A 15,737-nucleotide genomic window follows, 5' to 3' on the forward strand; every position below is an offset into this window, starting at 1 on the left:
TTCGTTCTTTGCTAAAATTGTTAGTTAATGGGTTGAATGTAGTTGCGAACAGTAACTACACACTGAACTGTCGCTGTTGACTTAATTTGTATTATAAGCCTGAAAATACACAAAAAATAGACCAGTAAGGAAACAATTAGAATAGACGCGCATAATTTTCCAGTTAATAATCCTGCACTTCACAGATGACTTTATGGTGCATTATAAAATCATAAAAAAATAGTCGGGATAAAGTTGATGAACATACCTTTCAGTAAACACACCAATTATTAGTCATTCTAAGGCTATTCAATTACTAACTAGGCTGATACATTTTATTTAGTGGTTCAAACTTATACAGCAGTTTAAACATTCATTTGGTATTTTGGTATGCACAGAGTGACCAGGCTGAATGGTGATGTATGGCCTTTATTGGCATAAATTCATACAATTCTACAATTTCTGCACCATAATGTGGAGTATAAAGATTTAGCTTGAACCTAGTAATGCAACTTTCACACAAATACATGTCTGCGACAGTCACAGAGCGCTAGTTGACTATTAAGACAAGCACAGGACACTCACTCTGGTGTTTCCGGGGCCCAACAGCAGACATGGGTAGGGACCAATGCTGCGTTCAGGTCTAAGGCACTGATTTTCATTGTCAAACTTCTCAAATTTGAGAGGGATTTCTTTTTAACAAATAAACACATTTAAATCAATTCATACTACTCTCAGCATCACGCTTTACTCTCAGACACATGCACACTCTCGCTCACACATGCTCGGGTGCACGCACGCACACACAAACACATTCGCTAAGCAGTTTTAATTTCTAAGCTTCTCTAGTTGACACTGAGGCTAGTCCTTCTGTTAACGGTAATATTCAGGTATAGTGTTGTTGCTGGGTCCAGAGTAATGTTTTACCTGGAGATTTCTGTGTGTCAGACATCACTGCTTTGGTATCATTCACCATGTTGTATTCAGAACAGGCGTCACATGTGCTGCTCCGCACTTAAAGCATCTGCGCTTTCTTGCCTCAGAAATGCAAGAGAGCTGCACAGCACCAGCGAGACCTGCCTGATCACAGCGTAGGATAAAGATTGAGTTACAACGCAAGCCAATATCAATGTTACACTGACAAGAAAAACACATTTAGACGGCTGAAGAGCAAAATCTCCTATCTGAATAATGCTGGATCGATAAACAAGCGCCACCATTTGCAGAACGTTGCTTGTTCATACACAACACTGTTTATAGACCAGACTACTATATCATGGGTTAACACTAGCAACTCCCAACTAGGTGTTATTGCCTTGCAAAGTGCACATAAGACATTTTCTCCCCATTTTTCCTGCATGATTTTGCAGATAGGAACATTTACGCTTTGGCCATCAATTTGCAACAAAATGACGATCTAAGCTGATAGGATATGAGCAAATTGTAATTTAAAAAAGAGGCCTGGAAAGCTACAGAGAAATAAGAGTAGTGCATCAGTCAAGTAGTGGCCTTCTGCTGTAGTTCGACACGGCTGCAAAATCACTATCAGCTTTATCCTCTTATCCCAGTTTCTCCACCCATCTGTCCTGCTGACTCCACATTCTCCCAAGGTTGTGGAGGGACTTGCTGCGTCAGGCGCCAAACAGTCAAGCTTTCCGTGCACTCCAACAATGTTAAACAGCGCAGCTCTCCAAGAGTCAACCTTTGCTTCCTTTCCAAACAAAGACTTCCACATTCTGAAACAGTGGCGACTAGTTTGTGTTTATAGTAACTGAAAAAATAAAACCATAAAGTTCATCGTAAAAAAAAAGCCCCTGGGATAGTGTAGAGGCGCAGTAATACAATCAAACAGGACAGTACTGAGCGTAAGGTAATCTATAATACTCTTTGATTGCCCCTGATACTAACAAACATCAACACAAACACGTGAACAAAGTAAAAAAGTATCATAATTAACAAAGCAGAGAAACATGTAAAAGTCATTTTAACAATGCACGGCCGCAAGATAAATCAAGTATGGAGACAGGGTGATGACGGGCATCCTCTCCGTTATTTCATCCTTATTTAGGCCTCCTTTGCGCTGCTCTTCATCTTCTCGACCGTTTCCTGATTACATACATAAAAAACAGATCATTAATCCAAGTAAATGCATAATGATCCACTGGTATAAAACAACACAAATCCTTTATTCTACACATGCCAACAATGAAAGCAACCCTGTCTTATGTGCACGCCCACATGTAATCACGGTCCAGCCAGTCATTTGAACTTGCGAGCATTGAGCCCCCCATACCACTTGGCTTCTAAACATTCCAAGACATCGCAGCATTTAGCTCTAACAGCACAGTTTGGGCTAAATAAAAACAGAATCTACAAAATAAATGGCGTCAAAGCAATGATTCAACTGACTGGAATGTTTCACTTCCCTTTTGTTGGTTAGCTTATGTTCCTATTATCATCTCACTTATTTCCATAAGCCATTTTTCCACATGATCTACTCATGCCATTCAGAGCACAGCCACTGTCGTATTCCCCCAGTTTTGTGGTGTAGAGTGAAGCCATTCCACACCCCTAACAGCAGCACGAATGGGGGCTCTGCATATGTTCAGCGGCTTTGACACGATATGATGGATTCTGATTGATTTCTGTCTTGTTTATGCAAAACCGACCTGGTGCTTGTTGAGCTCAGCCACACGCAGATTCCATTCCTCCTCGGTCATCTCTGCCCCGGTGTCTGTTGACTCCCCGACGGCGGCTGATTTATCTGCACCAATAAAACCACAGCAACGTTCACAGGGTTCAGGGATGCCCGACAATTCCTGATTGATTTTAGGCTGTGTCGCAATAAACATTATTTCTCCTCTACAGCTCTTTACCAGTTGTGTTGGGCCACAATGAGATCAGTTTTGTTGATTCATTGGTAGGAATATAAAATACACTAGTGCTACTTCAAGATTTCTGATGAACGATCATCAGTGATGTGTTTTTAATCTTTGAAGAGAGGAAAGGAAATGTTAGAACGACCTGATAATTCCAGGAAATGACATGATTGTAGCCTTGAAACCCAGGACCCCCTGCCATCCCATAGATGACAGTAGGAATGACCAGCTCATTAATGATTGTAGTGCTCATGTCAAGGTGGGTTGTATTACCGGCTCAGGCCCTTCACTCACCAGGGCAGACCATTGCAGTGCACACCCAGTTGCCACAGGCACAGACGCAGCGGTTGCACTCTACTTGGGTCTCTGCTCCATCTTCATACGTCTCATCCTCCAAGGAACATTCTGCAGGCCGTCACATTCAAATGAATCAATGCACACCAACATGCACGGACTTCCTAAATGCAGGTAAGTTATTGAACCACGCGTGTGTGCTTGTGTTGGATGTGGTTTAGCTCTTAGGTTCAGTGCTCTGCAGCGAATATTTGCTTTCGCCTCATATCTGTGAACTTTACCCCACATCTGCTACTTTTAGTCAGTGCAAATGCTTTTGGTGTGACATGTCCACGTTGAAGAAATGTGCACTTTGGTAAACGTTGGTAAACACACTCTATTTTTGTTTTTCAAAGGTTTGTTGAATGTTTCATTACTGTTCAGCTACCATTTACATTGACTTTCCTTTTTGAGCTCTAATTATTTTGTGAGGTTTTACACAGACGGCACTGAGGGATGTCTGATCATGTGACTGGAATCATTCTTACATTTAAAAATGAGTTAGGGTTACAGGTTAAATCAGGTTATATCAGAGGAATAACCAGAGTTATGAAACATCCACAAAATGAGTGCAGGTGATGATCTGGAAGTATGGAAGCTTTAGACTCACTCTTCTCTGGTGGATTGAATCCTGGTTTTAGGCAGTTGAGAAACTCATCAAAGCTCAGTTTCCAGTCTGCGTTCTCATCGGAGAGCTCAATCAGGGCGTCAACACACAGGCTCCTGGGGGCGGGGGAGTTATTTAAAGTTTTTCTTTCAATTAAAATCATTTTCAAGCACAAACTCAGTTCAGTGTTTAACATGGATGAAATCAAAACTCATTCATATCCCGCGCGAATCTACAAACCCACCTGAGCAGCTTGTTGCTCTCCTGGTCTGCGTAGGACTGCAGCTCTGCCACTGACTCGTTCTGCTGGATGAATTTGAGGAGCTCCGAGGAGTCCATCTGAGAATCACCACTGTCAAACTTCTGCAGAGACATGGCGAGACACGAGGTTATAACGCCAGGCCTCCTGTCATGTATGTTTATGGCTGTATATTAGGGCTAGTATTAGCAGTTAGGATGATCATCACAGTGTCACACTGAGTCCACCAGTCCAGATTGATATCCTATGTTCTCATACTTTCTGGCTGATTCAGTGTTTTTCCCACAACCCATACCACTGGCTAGCATTAGGTCGTATCTGCAGCCCACAGACGTTTCTCAGGTGACACAGCTCCTGCAGGATGGAAGGTTTATCTGAGCTGTGACCAGTGTCAGGAGCCTGGAAGCCAGACCAGTACTTCCTGCTGGATTGTTTCCTTCCTGCAGCAGGACTGGTCTCTGCTTCTTTGTTCAAGATGGAACACTGTCAAGAGACCTAGAGAATAAATGTTTCTGTGAAAACTGATAAAAACAAACCTAAAGACATGACGTCTTTGCCACTGGCAGGCTGTTCTCTTCACAGTTCAGAGCAAGTTTGTATTGAGCTCAGATGTGAGCTTGGAAATGCTGTGGAGAACGTTCTGTTGCCTGCTACATCCTCCCTCCAACATGACCGGTTTGGTGGTGTAGGGACGAATATCCTTGGAGTGCCAGAAAGACATCCATGTGGCAGCCAGAGTTACCCCGACTCTGGCTGCCACATGGATGAGATCCACAGACTGTCAGAGCGCCTGCTGGTGCAGTGGGTCCTGGCGAGTGTCAGCGTCCAGCAACATGTTGCTTGAGAGTAAGTGACCTGCCTCTTCCCCAGACCTGAATCTCAGCCAGTCTGATACCCCATTTGTGCATCTACTGCCACTGTGGTGCAACAAACGCTGTCTGGCAACTGATTTAGTTACTATTTGACATGTAACTCGCTACATTCTACAACATTTCCATTTATATTTGAGACACAGCTCCGTCCCCACCGGCTGTCGAGTCTTTTATGTGACAAATTAAAACAAGGTTAGAAAGGGACATTAGCATAAATGTATTCAGATTAGGAGACAGTTGATGCATGAGAACTTTCAATGGGAATTTACTGGTCTCACTTTTTAAAATGTGCTTCACCTTCACTCGTTCTCTGTCGCCATCTTTCATTTTCTTCCCTCATACAGACTGAGGTTAATGTTAATGGAAATGGAAAAAGGGACACTGCTCCTCACACAGAAATTGGGGTATCTGGTACAAAAGGACGCATGTCCACTGTGTACCGCTAATGGCCAAGAGAAGCCCACCTTGAAGTATTTGAGCAGGACGTCAGAGAAGTTGGACCCCTTGGCAAACCAGCCGTCGGGAACAATCTCGGTGTGCAGCCACTGGATGACGCGGCTCCTCAGTTCATTGCGGTCAGCAGCGTAGCACACCACTGCGGAATCAGGGATGTTAGAACAGGGTTCATTAAAAAAAGGGACAGATCTCTACCAGGATTCACCGACAGCAATCTGACAAATGACACCTCTAACTTAATGTGTATGCAAATTATGAATTAAACGGACAGATGTTGGCGCTCGGTGAAACACGTCCCACAGCCATAAATGATCTTGTCTTGTGTAAACAATGGCACTCTTTACAACGGAATATTAATATAGATGTAAACCATCCAGAATGCTCCTACGTACCTGGGCTGGCAGCTGCCTGTTCGGTTTTCCTCTCTAAAAGACAGAAAAGAGATAAAGAACACAAAAAGTGGGGGAAATAAATCCAAAACCTCTAAAAAAAATTTAAACAAAAGGCAAACATTGCTGCTGAGCTCTTGGCCAAAGGTCCAAGAAATGCATGAGATAACAAGTTCTGCCTTCTTTGCAACATCTCCGATCAATGTCCAGCTGAACGAGGAGACGTAGAACATGACATCAACCCAGTGAAAGTTCACCAAGGACAATAACGTAAAATAGACCGAGATAAGCTGAGAATAGCGGCGCGGTTGCAGGGTTTATCATCAACCTCGTCACCTCACGTAGCACTCAGGCATCAGCCATCAGTTCAGCTCGCTCCTGAAAGTGTATCGATGCTTAAACCAGGTGTCTGGGTGGGAGAAACGTGGGAAAGAGTCCTGGTTCCTGATCCTCCACATCAGAGCACGTTTAAAAATATAGATATAAGATATCATAAGCTGTTTTAAGATGCAGTTGTTCTACTTTTAAAACTTGAGGGAAACTATCAACTATTAAGCTGCTGGAAATCGGAGGCATTCCAGAAGAATTTGGATTTAAGTAGAAATAAGCGTCAGTACTCGGGCGTTGTTACTGCTTTTACCCTGACAGTGTCCATCATGGGCGACTTGGATCTTCAGGCCGGTCAGGCAAGCATCCCTGTGGAGCTCACAGTGGTTCCGGTAGGTTTTCCCATTGCTGCCACACACTGACCTCTTGTGGGGCTTACAGCTCTGGAACAGAAAACAGAAAACTCTGTATGTGTGTGTGTGTGTGTGTGTGTGTGCCCGTCGGCATGGACACGAAGCCCCCTTGACCCACCTCGATACATAGACAGCTTGGTTCCCCCTTCTCATTGACGGCGCACTCTCTGCCGGCGCCACAGAACACGTTAGCACACACTTTGCTCTTGCTCTGCATTTCCTGGAAGAGAGGCCAAAAAAAAAATTTTTTTCCTCAGATTTTACACACATGGTGGTGCTGTTCCCCTACTACGGAAGCATGTAAATGTTTAATCTGTGATCTCACTGCTCGTTGCTGGAACTTTAAAATAAATCGGAAGTGAGTAGAAGAAGTAAAAGTGAGTGTCATCTAACCTGTAACTATATCTATATCTGATCAAAAAAGATCTGTAATCTACCAGCCCATCATGTCAGAGCACTGTAGAAGCAGTTTTGTGAGCGAGACTAAGTTTTGAGTTGGTTAAACATATTGTTTCAATACCCTAGGCTGTAGATTCAGTAACAGTGTTGACATTCAGATGAAAATGTGCTTCGTTTTTAAAAAGTGAACATTAAATTATAACCAAATGTCAAACCACTTATTTCCGGCATCAGCATGACGGGCAGAGACTTTCTGCTGTGCTCATCTGAAGCGGAAATTGGATGTAAGCAACAAGAGACTCATTATAAACTCTGTAGCCTGAATATATGTATCAAATTAAAATTCAAAATGCCACACAGTGATGCTACGTCTTGAGGGGAGTGTGATAAATGTGGTGAAATGCTGTTCCAACGCTGAGATTTTTGGACATTTCCTGACCTGGGTCTCTCAAAACTGACAGAAATTAGATCTCCATCTGGACAGTGGATGCTAAATATATAAAATCTTTTAATTTTTTTGGAAGTACTCAGTCCTCGTAAACACGTATGTCTCTCTTGTGTTTGTGTGTTGGAGATGGCGGCCAGCAGGTTTGCCAAAAAAATGGAGTTACAAACCAACCAATCACAAGGGGCCAAGATGATTACTTTACGGCCCTCATTACCTCCAGCTTTGCCTTGTCTTCTTTGTATGTGTGTGTTAGTGTGTACAGGGTGTTTCCACATCTGGAGTCTGAGCTGTGTTTTCCTTTGGGCCCATTCCCATGCTCTGAGAATTCTTTTCCCCTCCTTGTTTCTCCAGACTCCCCTCCTCCTCCCTAAGCCTCTGTTTCCTGTAAGATCCAGACAAAAACTTGGCCTTCCCCATCTCGCTGCACGTGAGCTGGCATCCAACCTGCTGTTTTTGTGAGGCCTGGTCGGGGAATGTAGGTTAAAACAAAGCTGGATTCTGATGGCTGGAATTCTCACAAGCTCACTTAAGGTAGAATAAACCAAGCTGCAGGGGCGTCGGGGGAGGGGCCCATCACATGTAAGGTCGGCAGTATGGAAGCTTTAAGCATAGAAGCAGTGGGAAAGAGAGCGCCATAGGTTTTCATTTCATTTTATGCACATTTTAAACACACACACAGAGACGCACACGTGCACACCCGCGCTCCAAAGCTGAGGTCATGGAAAATCTTCAAAGCACACCCTGTAGCTCTGAGCATGCAGGACAATTGCATTTGTTAGACACAGATGAGCTCACCGCCTGTCGAAACCTGCAGCAACCTCCAATAAGAACATGAATAATGTATGAGATCTATCCATAAATTAATCTGTATGAAGCTAGCCCGTGTATCTGAGTCTGACTAAAGCCTGAAGAGCATTCTTGGCATTTAGCTAATGAATGCAGGCACATGGCTCCTTGATTTCCAGCTGATTCCAGTGGATTGTTGCCATGGTGAGGGCATGCAGCTGTTCCTGTTGTGGCAGGATCACAGAGGTGTCAGTGAAAAGAGGCAATGTAAACAGGTCCTGTAATGAGCTCACAGAAGAGCAGGTTGAGCAGATGTCATGGTTGGAGCCAGCAGATGACATTGAGCTGCCACGATCAGTGAAGTGAGGACGCTTGATAAAGCCGTCTGTCACGCCTGCATGGTGCTATGAGCACAAATGGTGATGGAGGTAACTATTTCCACTGTAACGATGCCCCACACCTGTCGGTGTTGCTCTACACTATTATAACTTATGAGTTCAGGTCCGTCTGTGTTTGTGGAGAAGCCACCCTAACTCATAACAGCCAGTTTTAAATGTAAAAAAAGAAAGAAAGTATCTATTCAAATGTACAAATGTACCAAGCACAAACTCAAACAATCCGGCTGTGGCCATCCAATGACCCCAAATTCAAAAGCTAAAATGGTAAATGTAACAATATCGGCAGCAAACAGAGACCAATGAAAGAATGAAAGCTCAGAAACAGCACGTGAGTTCTCCCAGCCGATGTGTCAGATGAAATATTTTTTTGTAGGGATAAAAGGAAATTTTTTCCCATCCATCAGTGCATAATCTCCATTTTCCCATGTTTTTACTCCCAGTGCCGTGGCCTTTCATGGCAACAAGAGACGTACCCGTGAGCCGAGAGCTGCTCGGCACGGCTTGATCAAAGTCAGGGGAGGAAGACATAAAGTTCTGAGAGGAAGAGGAACCCCTGCAGGGAGTCACAAGACACAGGTGTGTGCACAAGATACTCAGTCCCTCTCATGTTGAAATGGCAGCAAGCTGATGCTACAATGCAATATTATTATCAGAAAAACAACAGGATTGTCCTCTGCCTTTAAGTTCACCCATATAAAATATATTAGAATCTGTCTTTTTTATCTGCAGTCTTACTAATGAAGCAGATCCACCTTCAACTCATTGTTTTGTGTGTGAGCATGTGTGTGTGTGTGTGTGTGTGTGTGTGTGTGTGTGTGTGTGTGTGTGTGTGTGTGTGTGTGAGTCAGTCTGAGACGCTGCATTGATCTTGGAGGCCAGGCCCATGAATCCAATTCCCATAATGCAATGTGGCCCTTGTTAGCATAGAAAACATTGATTTATGGAGCATAAACAGTCCATGGTGGATCCGCCCAAGTGGCAAACAGGGTTGCCTTAATCATTAATCTGAATAGTAAAGATCATTTCTCTGAAATGTGAGTTTAAACAGCTCGATCTCATGCAATACAACATGCTTTGAAACAAATCCTGCCCATTTCTGTTTGCATCTGTGTTTTAATTCCCTCCAAAAATACCTGCACAGCGAGACACTGTCGCCCCAGCAACCCCAACATGCCACCCCTTTGCTTCTAATTAAATCAGGGATAAAATGACGGACACGAATCAAATAGTAGTGAGGGGGGACGGAATTCCTAATGTGTGCTGTGCCTCCGCTGAGGTCTGACTGGGGTCGTCTCCAGCCAGACTCTCCTCAGTATTCAGGTCACCACGGAACCTTTGTCCACCCTAAAGTTGTCGGTCCAGCTCTGAGTAGAGAGATGTGGGCTCACAGCCAAGGATGGAAACAGACAGGCAAGACTGGAAATGACCAGCCTCGTGTCACTGCAGACCTCACTCTGGACAGAGCCGAAGAACAGGAGAACAACTGTGAGGCAACTCCAGCTTTAGGGGTTTCATTTCACATGGGAGAAACATGACAAACCATCATCAGCTGTGAATAATTAAAATGCCTCCACTTTTTGAAAATCTGAAGTCTTCAGCGATGACTTCATGCATATAAAATCTCCTTCTTTGCTTCCTTTACTGATGCCTTTTGAGATCTGGCCTAGATGATTTAAAGTGAAACCACTAAATCATCGAAATGACACAATCTACTGGGGCACTTTTGTGCGCCGAGATGCCTGATTGGAATTTAATGCAGTTACTGTACGAGAGGACGAGCAGGATGTCTTCCTGGAGAAAACGTCAGCCTCATTTAAGCGTCTCATAAACATTGGAAAAGCTCTACTGGTGCCTCCAAATGCGCTCTGAGAGTGAGGATTTAAACTGTAGGAACAAAAGGGGCTGTTGGCGTCCGCCCATTCGCTTGTTATTCTTCTCTCTTCCCTTCTGTTTCTTATTCAGTGTGAAAAGAATGCACCAACGGACTGAATGATGTCATCCCAGTCAGAGGATCATTTTGCATGCATCAGTCTGGTCTTCAAGAGCAACACTACCCAACGAGCCTTACAAAGGAAACAGAAATTAAAGGTAGACAAGGAGAGACAGAGGGGGAAAGAAGGCCAGAGGCGACAACAACACACAGACGGGTGTGTGAGCGATGCAGGGATGATGACAGATTAAAGACGGGCAGGGAATGTGCCAGGGAGTGAGCGGAGCCACATCTGCTAGCTGTTAAAACCTCACCAGGGAAAATAAAAACACTATGAGTCTAGCACCACCCTGGCCCCCCCTCCCCTGTGCTGACACACTGCTGGGACAAAAGTGTCCCCAGCAGCCAGTTCCAACTCCAACACCCTCACATGCGTCCACCCTTCTCTACCCAAGGTCGACTACAGCCTTTCAGCGTCTTAGCTTTAAAAACGTCCCCTAAATCCTTGGCTACCTTTTCTTTTCTATCCGTCCAACTCTCTCTGCTCCCCTGTTTTCCACCCGCCCCTGCTCTGATCTGGGCACGTTTCCATGACCAGGAAAGGAGAAAGGGAGGGTGAGAGGAAGAGAGGGAGGGCCTGGTCTCAGGCTGAGGGAACCAGCAGAGTTCCCTGCCCTCTGCTTGGGCTCTGTCTGAGGCCAGTAAGGGGGGAAAAAGCCAGAAGTTTGAGGAAAGGCAGGGGGGCACTCGTAGGATGTCTCTGTTGCTGACATGTAACAATGGGAAGTGCTAAATGTCACAAAATAACTTTTCAAGGGTCTGGAATTATGATTATGAATAAGAAGTCAATAGAGGTGTATTGAACTAACTATTGGTAGATATTTTATTGTATTTAAATAGCATTGCTCTGTGGATTAAAGACATTTTTAGCTGTAATAGAACAACACTAGTTCAGGGCTGAAATGCACCTTCCATGTAGAATATTGGATAAATGATCAGATTTAGCTCTGCTTGCCATTCTGAGTGAACTGAAAAGTAGGAAATGAAAGTTGCTGCCCTTTATAATCAAAGGGCATCAGTGAAGCATCTGGAATTAAACGAGTCAGGTATTACCTCATGTAGGAAGCTTTAACTTTAGGCATGCGGGCGTAGCTTGCATTTTAATCATCTCTCGCAGCCTTTGAGCAGCTCTTTGTAATTTCCGTGCCTGTGGGTGTTAATTCATAGATGTCAGACCTTTGAGTGCAGTGCCAGTAACGACAAGACACCAGTACGGCTGTAAACTAAATGAGGGCTTCTTTTATGACACGCCAAGAGTGAAGGGAAGATACTGCAGAGATGTGAAGCACAGCACACAACCTGGCTTTCTTTCTACCCCAGACTGTGGAGCAACCCACCCCCACCCCCACCCCCACCCCAGAGCGGGATGGTGGATCCGGCTCCTTTCTGGTTTACAGTACTTTGTCATGTCATCCTCCACGACCCCTGCGCACGATCCTTGACTGGAAGTTGGGCTACAGTAATTGGAGCAGGTTGATTCAAGCAGAGGACACGGCGTCCCCTCGCGCTCATGCCCCCTACACCTGGGCAGATTATTTTTAGCCCACTTTAAGGGGGAGGAAGAGAACAGCCATCAATGTGGCAACGGAACAGACTGCGGCTCAATCAGGATCTGTTCCACATCTTGAGCACCAACAGGGAGCAGACTTCTTCATCATCTTCCTCTAGTTCTTGTCCTCTTATCCTGCACATCTTTAAAAGGATCTGACTGTCTGGGAGGCCTCCATTTTGGCCTCCTTACAGTGTAAAACAACAAAGCAAAACCCAACACAAATAATTCTGCGTTTGGATTTAAGAGCCACATTCCCAAATTCTAATGACGTACCACGACCTCCTTCGTGGAACAAGCTCCTGATGTGTTGAATGAACAAAGCATTTTTAAAAAATCACATTTTAAGGCCTGGGAATATCAGAGCACACATTTGAGCGACACATGGTGACAAAAATAAGCTGTAAATAAGGACAGAAGACGTGAGAGTCAAATTAAGGAGAAGTTTAAGTATCCCGCTGGCTGCAGTAAAAAAGACGCCTCTCCCCTCTTATAGACGGCACTCTACTCCACCCAAGCTGAACCTTCTGGTCTGCTTTAAAAGGCATTAGAATGTCAAATGCTGCATGATTATCTGCTTTCCAACTGGGCCAGTCATATGGATTCCAACCAGGAGAGACCAGTTTTTTAATGTTTACCATAAAATCTGCGTCTCATGAAGCATGAACAACCAAGAAATACTTTCTCTGCTTATCGCCACGTGATGCCACATTAAAAAATGTACCGTCATGCTAAACGGAACTGCACAAATGCAGCATCCCACGTTCATTACGCATTTTCAACAGCACGGGATCCCTATTCAACAACATGCGACCTTCCATCATGCTAAGTGCAGCCTTTTGTATGTTTTACCAGACTTAGTCCTTGGAAAAATCGTGACAGGCTCACTCTTGCTTTAGCGTCAGTACGCCCCTAGATGTCCTGCTCAAACCTGCTAATAAAAAGCCAGCTTCACACTATAGCGTGTTAGCCATCTGTGATCTGCCTGCCTTGGTTTGTGGTTTCTCAACTGCCTTCTTCGTTCTGCAGCCATTTTTCACTGCCAGCTGTATTTCCACCCACAAAGCTGTTGTACGTGTATATAAGATGCATTTTAAATAAGCCCATTTCCGCCTCCAGAAGTGCTTCAGCAGGCCTGGTCACAGTTTGTCCTCAACGCCTTTCGAGTGTATAAACATGACACTTGAGCTTCTGTGAGGTTTGCTGGGTGTAGAAGAAATGACTGAAAAAAGAAGTGTTGTATAACGCCCATATAGTTTAAATTGTTAAGTAATTTAAATTAGCTGTGTGCAAACTGTTGCTAATGCTTGGATCTGTCTGCAGATACTAGGCTTTAGTGGGCTTTAGTGGCTTCACTTCAACAGCTCGTTGTAGTTTCCCCACCATTTTTGAATGGTTAGTATGGGCCAGATTTTGCTGCCCAACTCTTAAAGGAGCTTAATAAATGCAAAAAGATTTAAAAAATGAACTTGAGACATTCATTTCCACATCTGGGTCAGTGATTCCCCACCACTGGGCCTTGAACTGGTACCGGTGGGGCCAAACCAGGGCAAATGAAGCACGCCAACAGCAAAAAAGGACACATTTGCTGTTTGATGTGGTCAAATGAAAAGTTTGGAGAAACAAACCACTTTTGATGGATTCCATCTAAAACCACCCACATAGCGACGGTGCTCTAGTTATGGGATGTTCTCTGTACAACTTGGAGAAAATTTGCTTTCTCTTGACCCAAAAAGCATCAGGTGTTAAACAATCTTCACAAGCAGGGAAAATAAAGTCTATGTACACTCTACAAAGAAGAATCTTCCTTTACCACCACCAGATCCTGGCTCTGCCACCGACAGTCCCAGACAATTCTGACAACTATCCTCTGGTCCGTGTCGTTACTGACGCCTGGGAACTCCTGACACAAGTCACGAGACCCAACTGGGAGACAGCTTTGTTCCAACTTGTTGACCTCCTTCGTGCAGGACACTGGAATGCCAGTTCAGGCCCTTCCCACAGCCAGACAACAGGCCATATATTATCAGGGCAGTTACCTTTGGAGAATAGATGTCTTTCCAATGCCTCCTCATCAACGCCTATACTTAACTGACTGTACATGCTCTATCGCCATGGTGTCACACCTCAGGGATTACGGTCCAGGAATTCAATCACAGCACATTTTCCAGTCGGCAGATGAAGTTAGTGAGAGGAAAAGGGTCGGGGCTAAATGTTGGACCATTGTGAGTCCTTTTAGGGCAACCAAGAAACAACCGACCTACGACTAAATGTAGATCTGATTCGTTCGCGTTAGGCTTCAAATGTGGTGCCGTTACACATGTATAAAGACGCCAACAGCTGACATGTTGTGCAGGTCAACAAAGGAGTCAACATGGAGCCAGGTGTTGAACAGCTGCAGCACACAAACCAAGACCAACTTCCACCCCCGCTGTGTGTTTCTCTTTCTTAAAGAAACACTTTTACGTCTTCTAGGAAGCTCAGATAATGTCGCTGTGTGTTTATTCGGACGCCAGATTACTTAGGGCGCCAGTGCAAGACCCCTAAAGGTGACAGTTCTCACAGCCTCCTCGCACACTCAGATAAACAGTCTCTGAACCCACCACCCAAATGGGGAGGTCTGCTTCATGCTTCACTACTGATGAGGAGGCTTCATGAAGCTCCAAGGAGAGCAGAGGTTGGTGAGCCAACATTCCAGATCTGCATATTTGCTTTTCACAGCAAAGTGTCACTCATGTGTCCCTCTCAGCTTAAAAAAAACCTCAATAAAAATGGGATCTGTGTGTGTGTGTGTGTGTGTGTGTGTGTACCATCAAAATGAATGATGACACTACTGAAAAAGACTGTCCCACAGCACACACACTCTCTCTCACTCACTATTTAGTTCATCCCCAGCAACGCTAACAGCAAAACTGATTTTCCATGTGGCTAAAAATGGGCACTTAGTAGAATCTACAAGAAAATATCAGCAGGTAGTCTTGAAAATCCCTTTTTCCAGCTCATGTGTGAAATAAATCTTCTGCGCAAACACAGAAAACGAGGATGTTCGCGCGATGGGAAGCTTCAATCACGGGAATGTTGCAGTTTCAGAAGGAAAGAGGAAACTGGGAACTTGCCTCTGCGCTCCAAACGGCCCCTGCCAACAGGAGCAGCACAGCCACACTTGGCGACATCTGGAGGGTTGAGAACAGAGTCATGATGCTCACGCGCGCACACGCACATTTCTGACGCTTCTCGTCCCAGTTTGTCGGCTGGCTGAGAAGACGCAAAGTTAATAATCTTCCATCTTACCATTTTACTGGCGGAGGAAAAGTCTGCTCGTGGCTGTTGTGGGTGTTCGAGGCGTCGGCGGCGTCCGGGGCGTCTGTGCGCTGGAGGAGGAGAGCGCTGAGGAATTCGCCCCCCCCCCCACGACCCCCTTCACTATTTCACGGTGGCCAATGAGGAGGACGCTTATAGGGGAGCGCAGATGAAGGAGGAGCGACGGGAATTCGTGTGCGTTGTGCACGTTGACTGCTCGTTTGCCTGAACTTTACAGGATCATTTCCAAAGTCGTCGTGTTACGACTGTGTTTTTGTGTCCCGCTTCGTTAAATAGTCCGCTTCATTTTAATTGGCTGCTGTCTTGCTGAAAAAGTCAGTCAGCCTTTTCAT

At 44.8% G+C, this 15,737-nt stretch overlaps 1 protein-coding gene and 1 long non-coding RNA gene across 2 annotated transcripts; one reads left to right on the plus strand and one right to left on the minus strand.

Annotated features, from left to right (window-relative positions):
• Positions 1-391: 391 nt before the first annotated feature.
• LOC101067220 (follistatin-related protein 1) lies at positions 392-15,513 on the minus strand. The gene is made up of 11 exons (XM_011607768.2): positions 15,376-15,513; positions 15,201-15,257; positions 6,633-6,734; positions 6,415-6,544; positions 5,778-5,810; positions 5,394-5,524; positions 4,043-4,161; positions 3,802-3,914; positions 3,153-3,263; positions 2,649-2,743; positions 392-2,085 (listed from the first exon to the last, which is right to left on the minus strand). Exons 1-11 carry the CDS (start codon positions 15,376-15,378, stop codon positions 2,044-2,046), a joined length of 936 nt encoding a protein of 311 aa, XP_011606070.1. The 5' UTR covers positions 15,379-15,513; the 3' UTR covers positions 392-2,043.
• On the plus strand, positions 3,188-9,522 carry LOC115250973 (uncharacterized). Its single transcript, XR_003889501.1, has 3 exons — positions 3,188-3,326; positions 8,986-9,121; positions 9,394-9,522. It is a non-coding gene; the product is annotated as an uncharacterized lncRNA (long non-coding RNA).
• Positions 15,514-15,737: the final 224 nt, after the last annotated feature.

Source organism: Takifugu rubripes, chromosome 1, assembly GCF_901000725.2.
Source record: "Takifugu rubripes chromosome 1, fTakRub1.2, whole genome shotgun sequence".
In the NCBI taxonomy this organism is placed as follows: Eukaryota; Metazoa; Chordata; class Actinopteri; order Tetraodontiformes; family Tetraodontidae; genus Takifugu; species Takifugu rubripes.

What these genes read in the sequence shown, in the direction of transcription:
- LOC101067220 (XM_011607768.2), bottom strand. An exon ending in TCCTGCTCAAATACTTCAAG is followed by an intron (nt 4,162 to 5,393) that starts GTGGGCTTCTCT and finishes ATGTCTCTGCAG; the next exon opens with AAGTTTGACAGTGGTGATTC. An exon ending in ATTCAATCCACCAGAGAAGA is followed by an intron (nt 3,264 to 3,801) that starts GTGAGTCTAAAG and finishes GACGGCCTGCAG; the next exon opens with AATGTTCCTTGGAGGATGAG.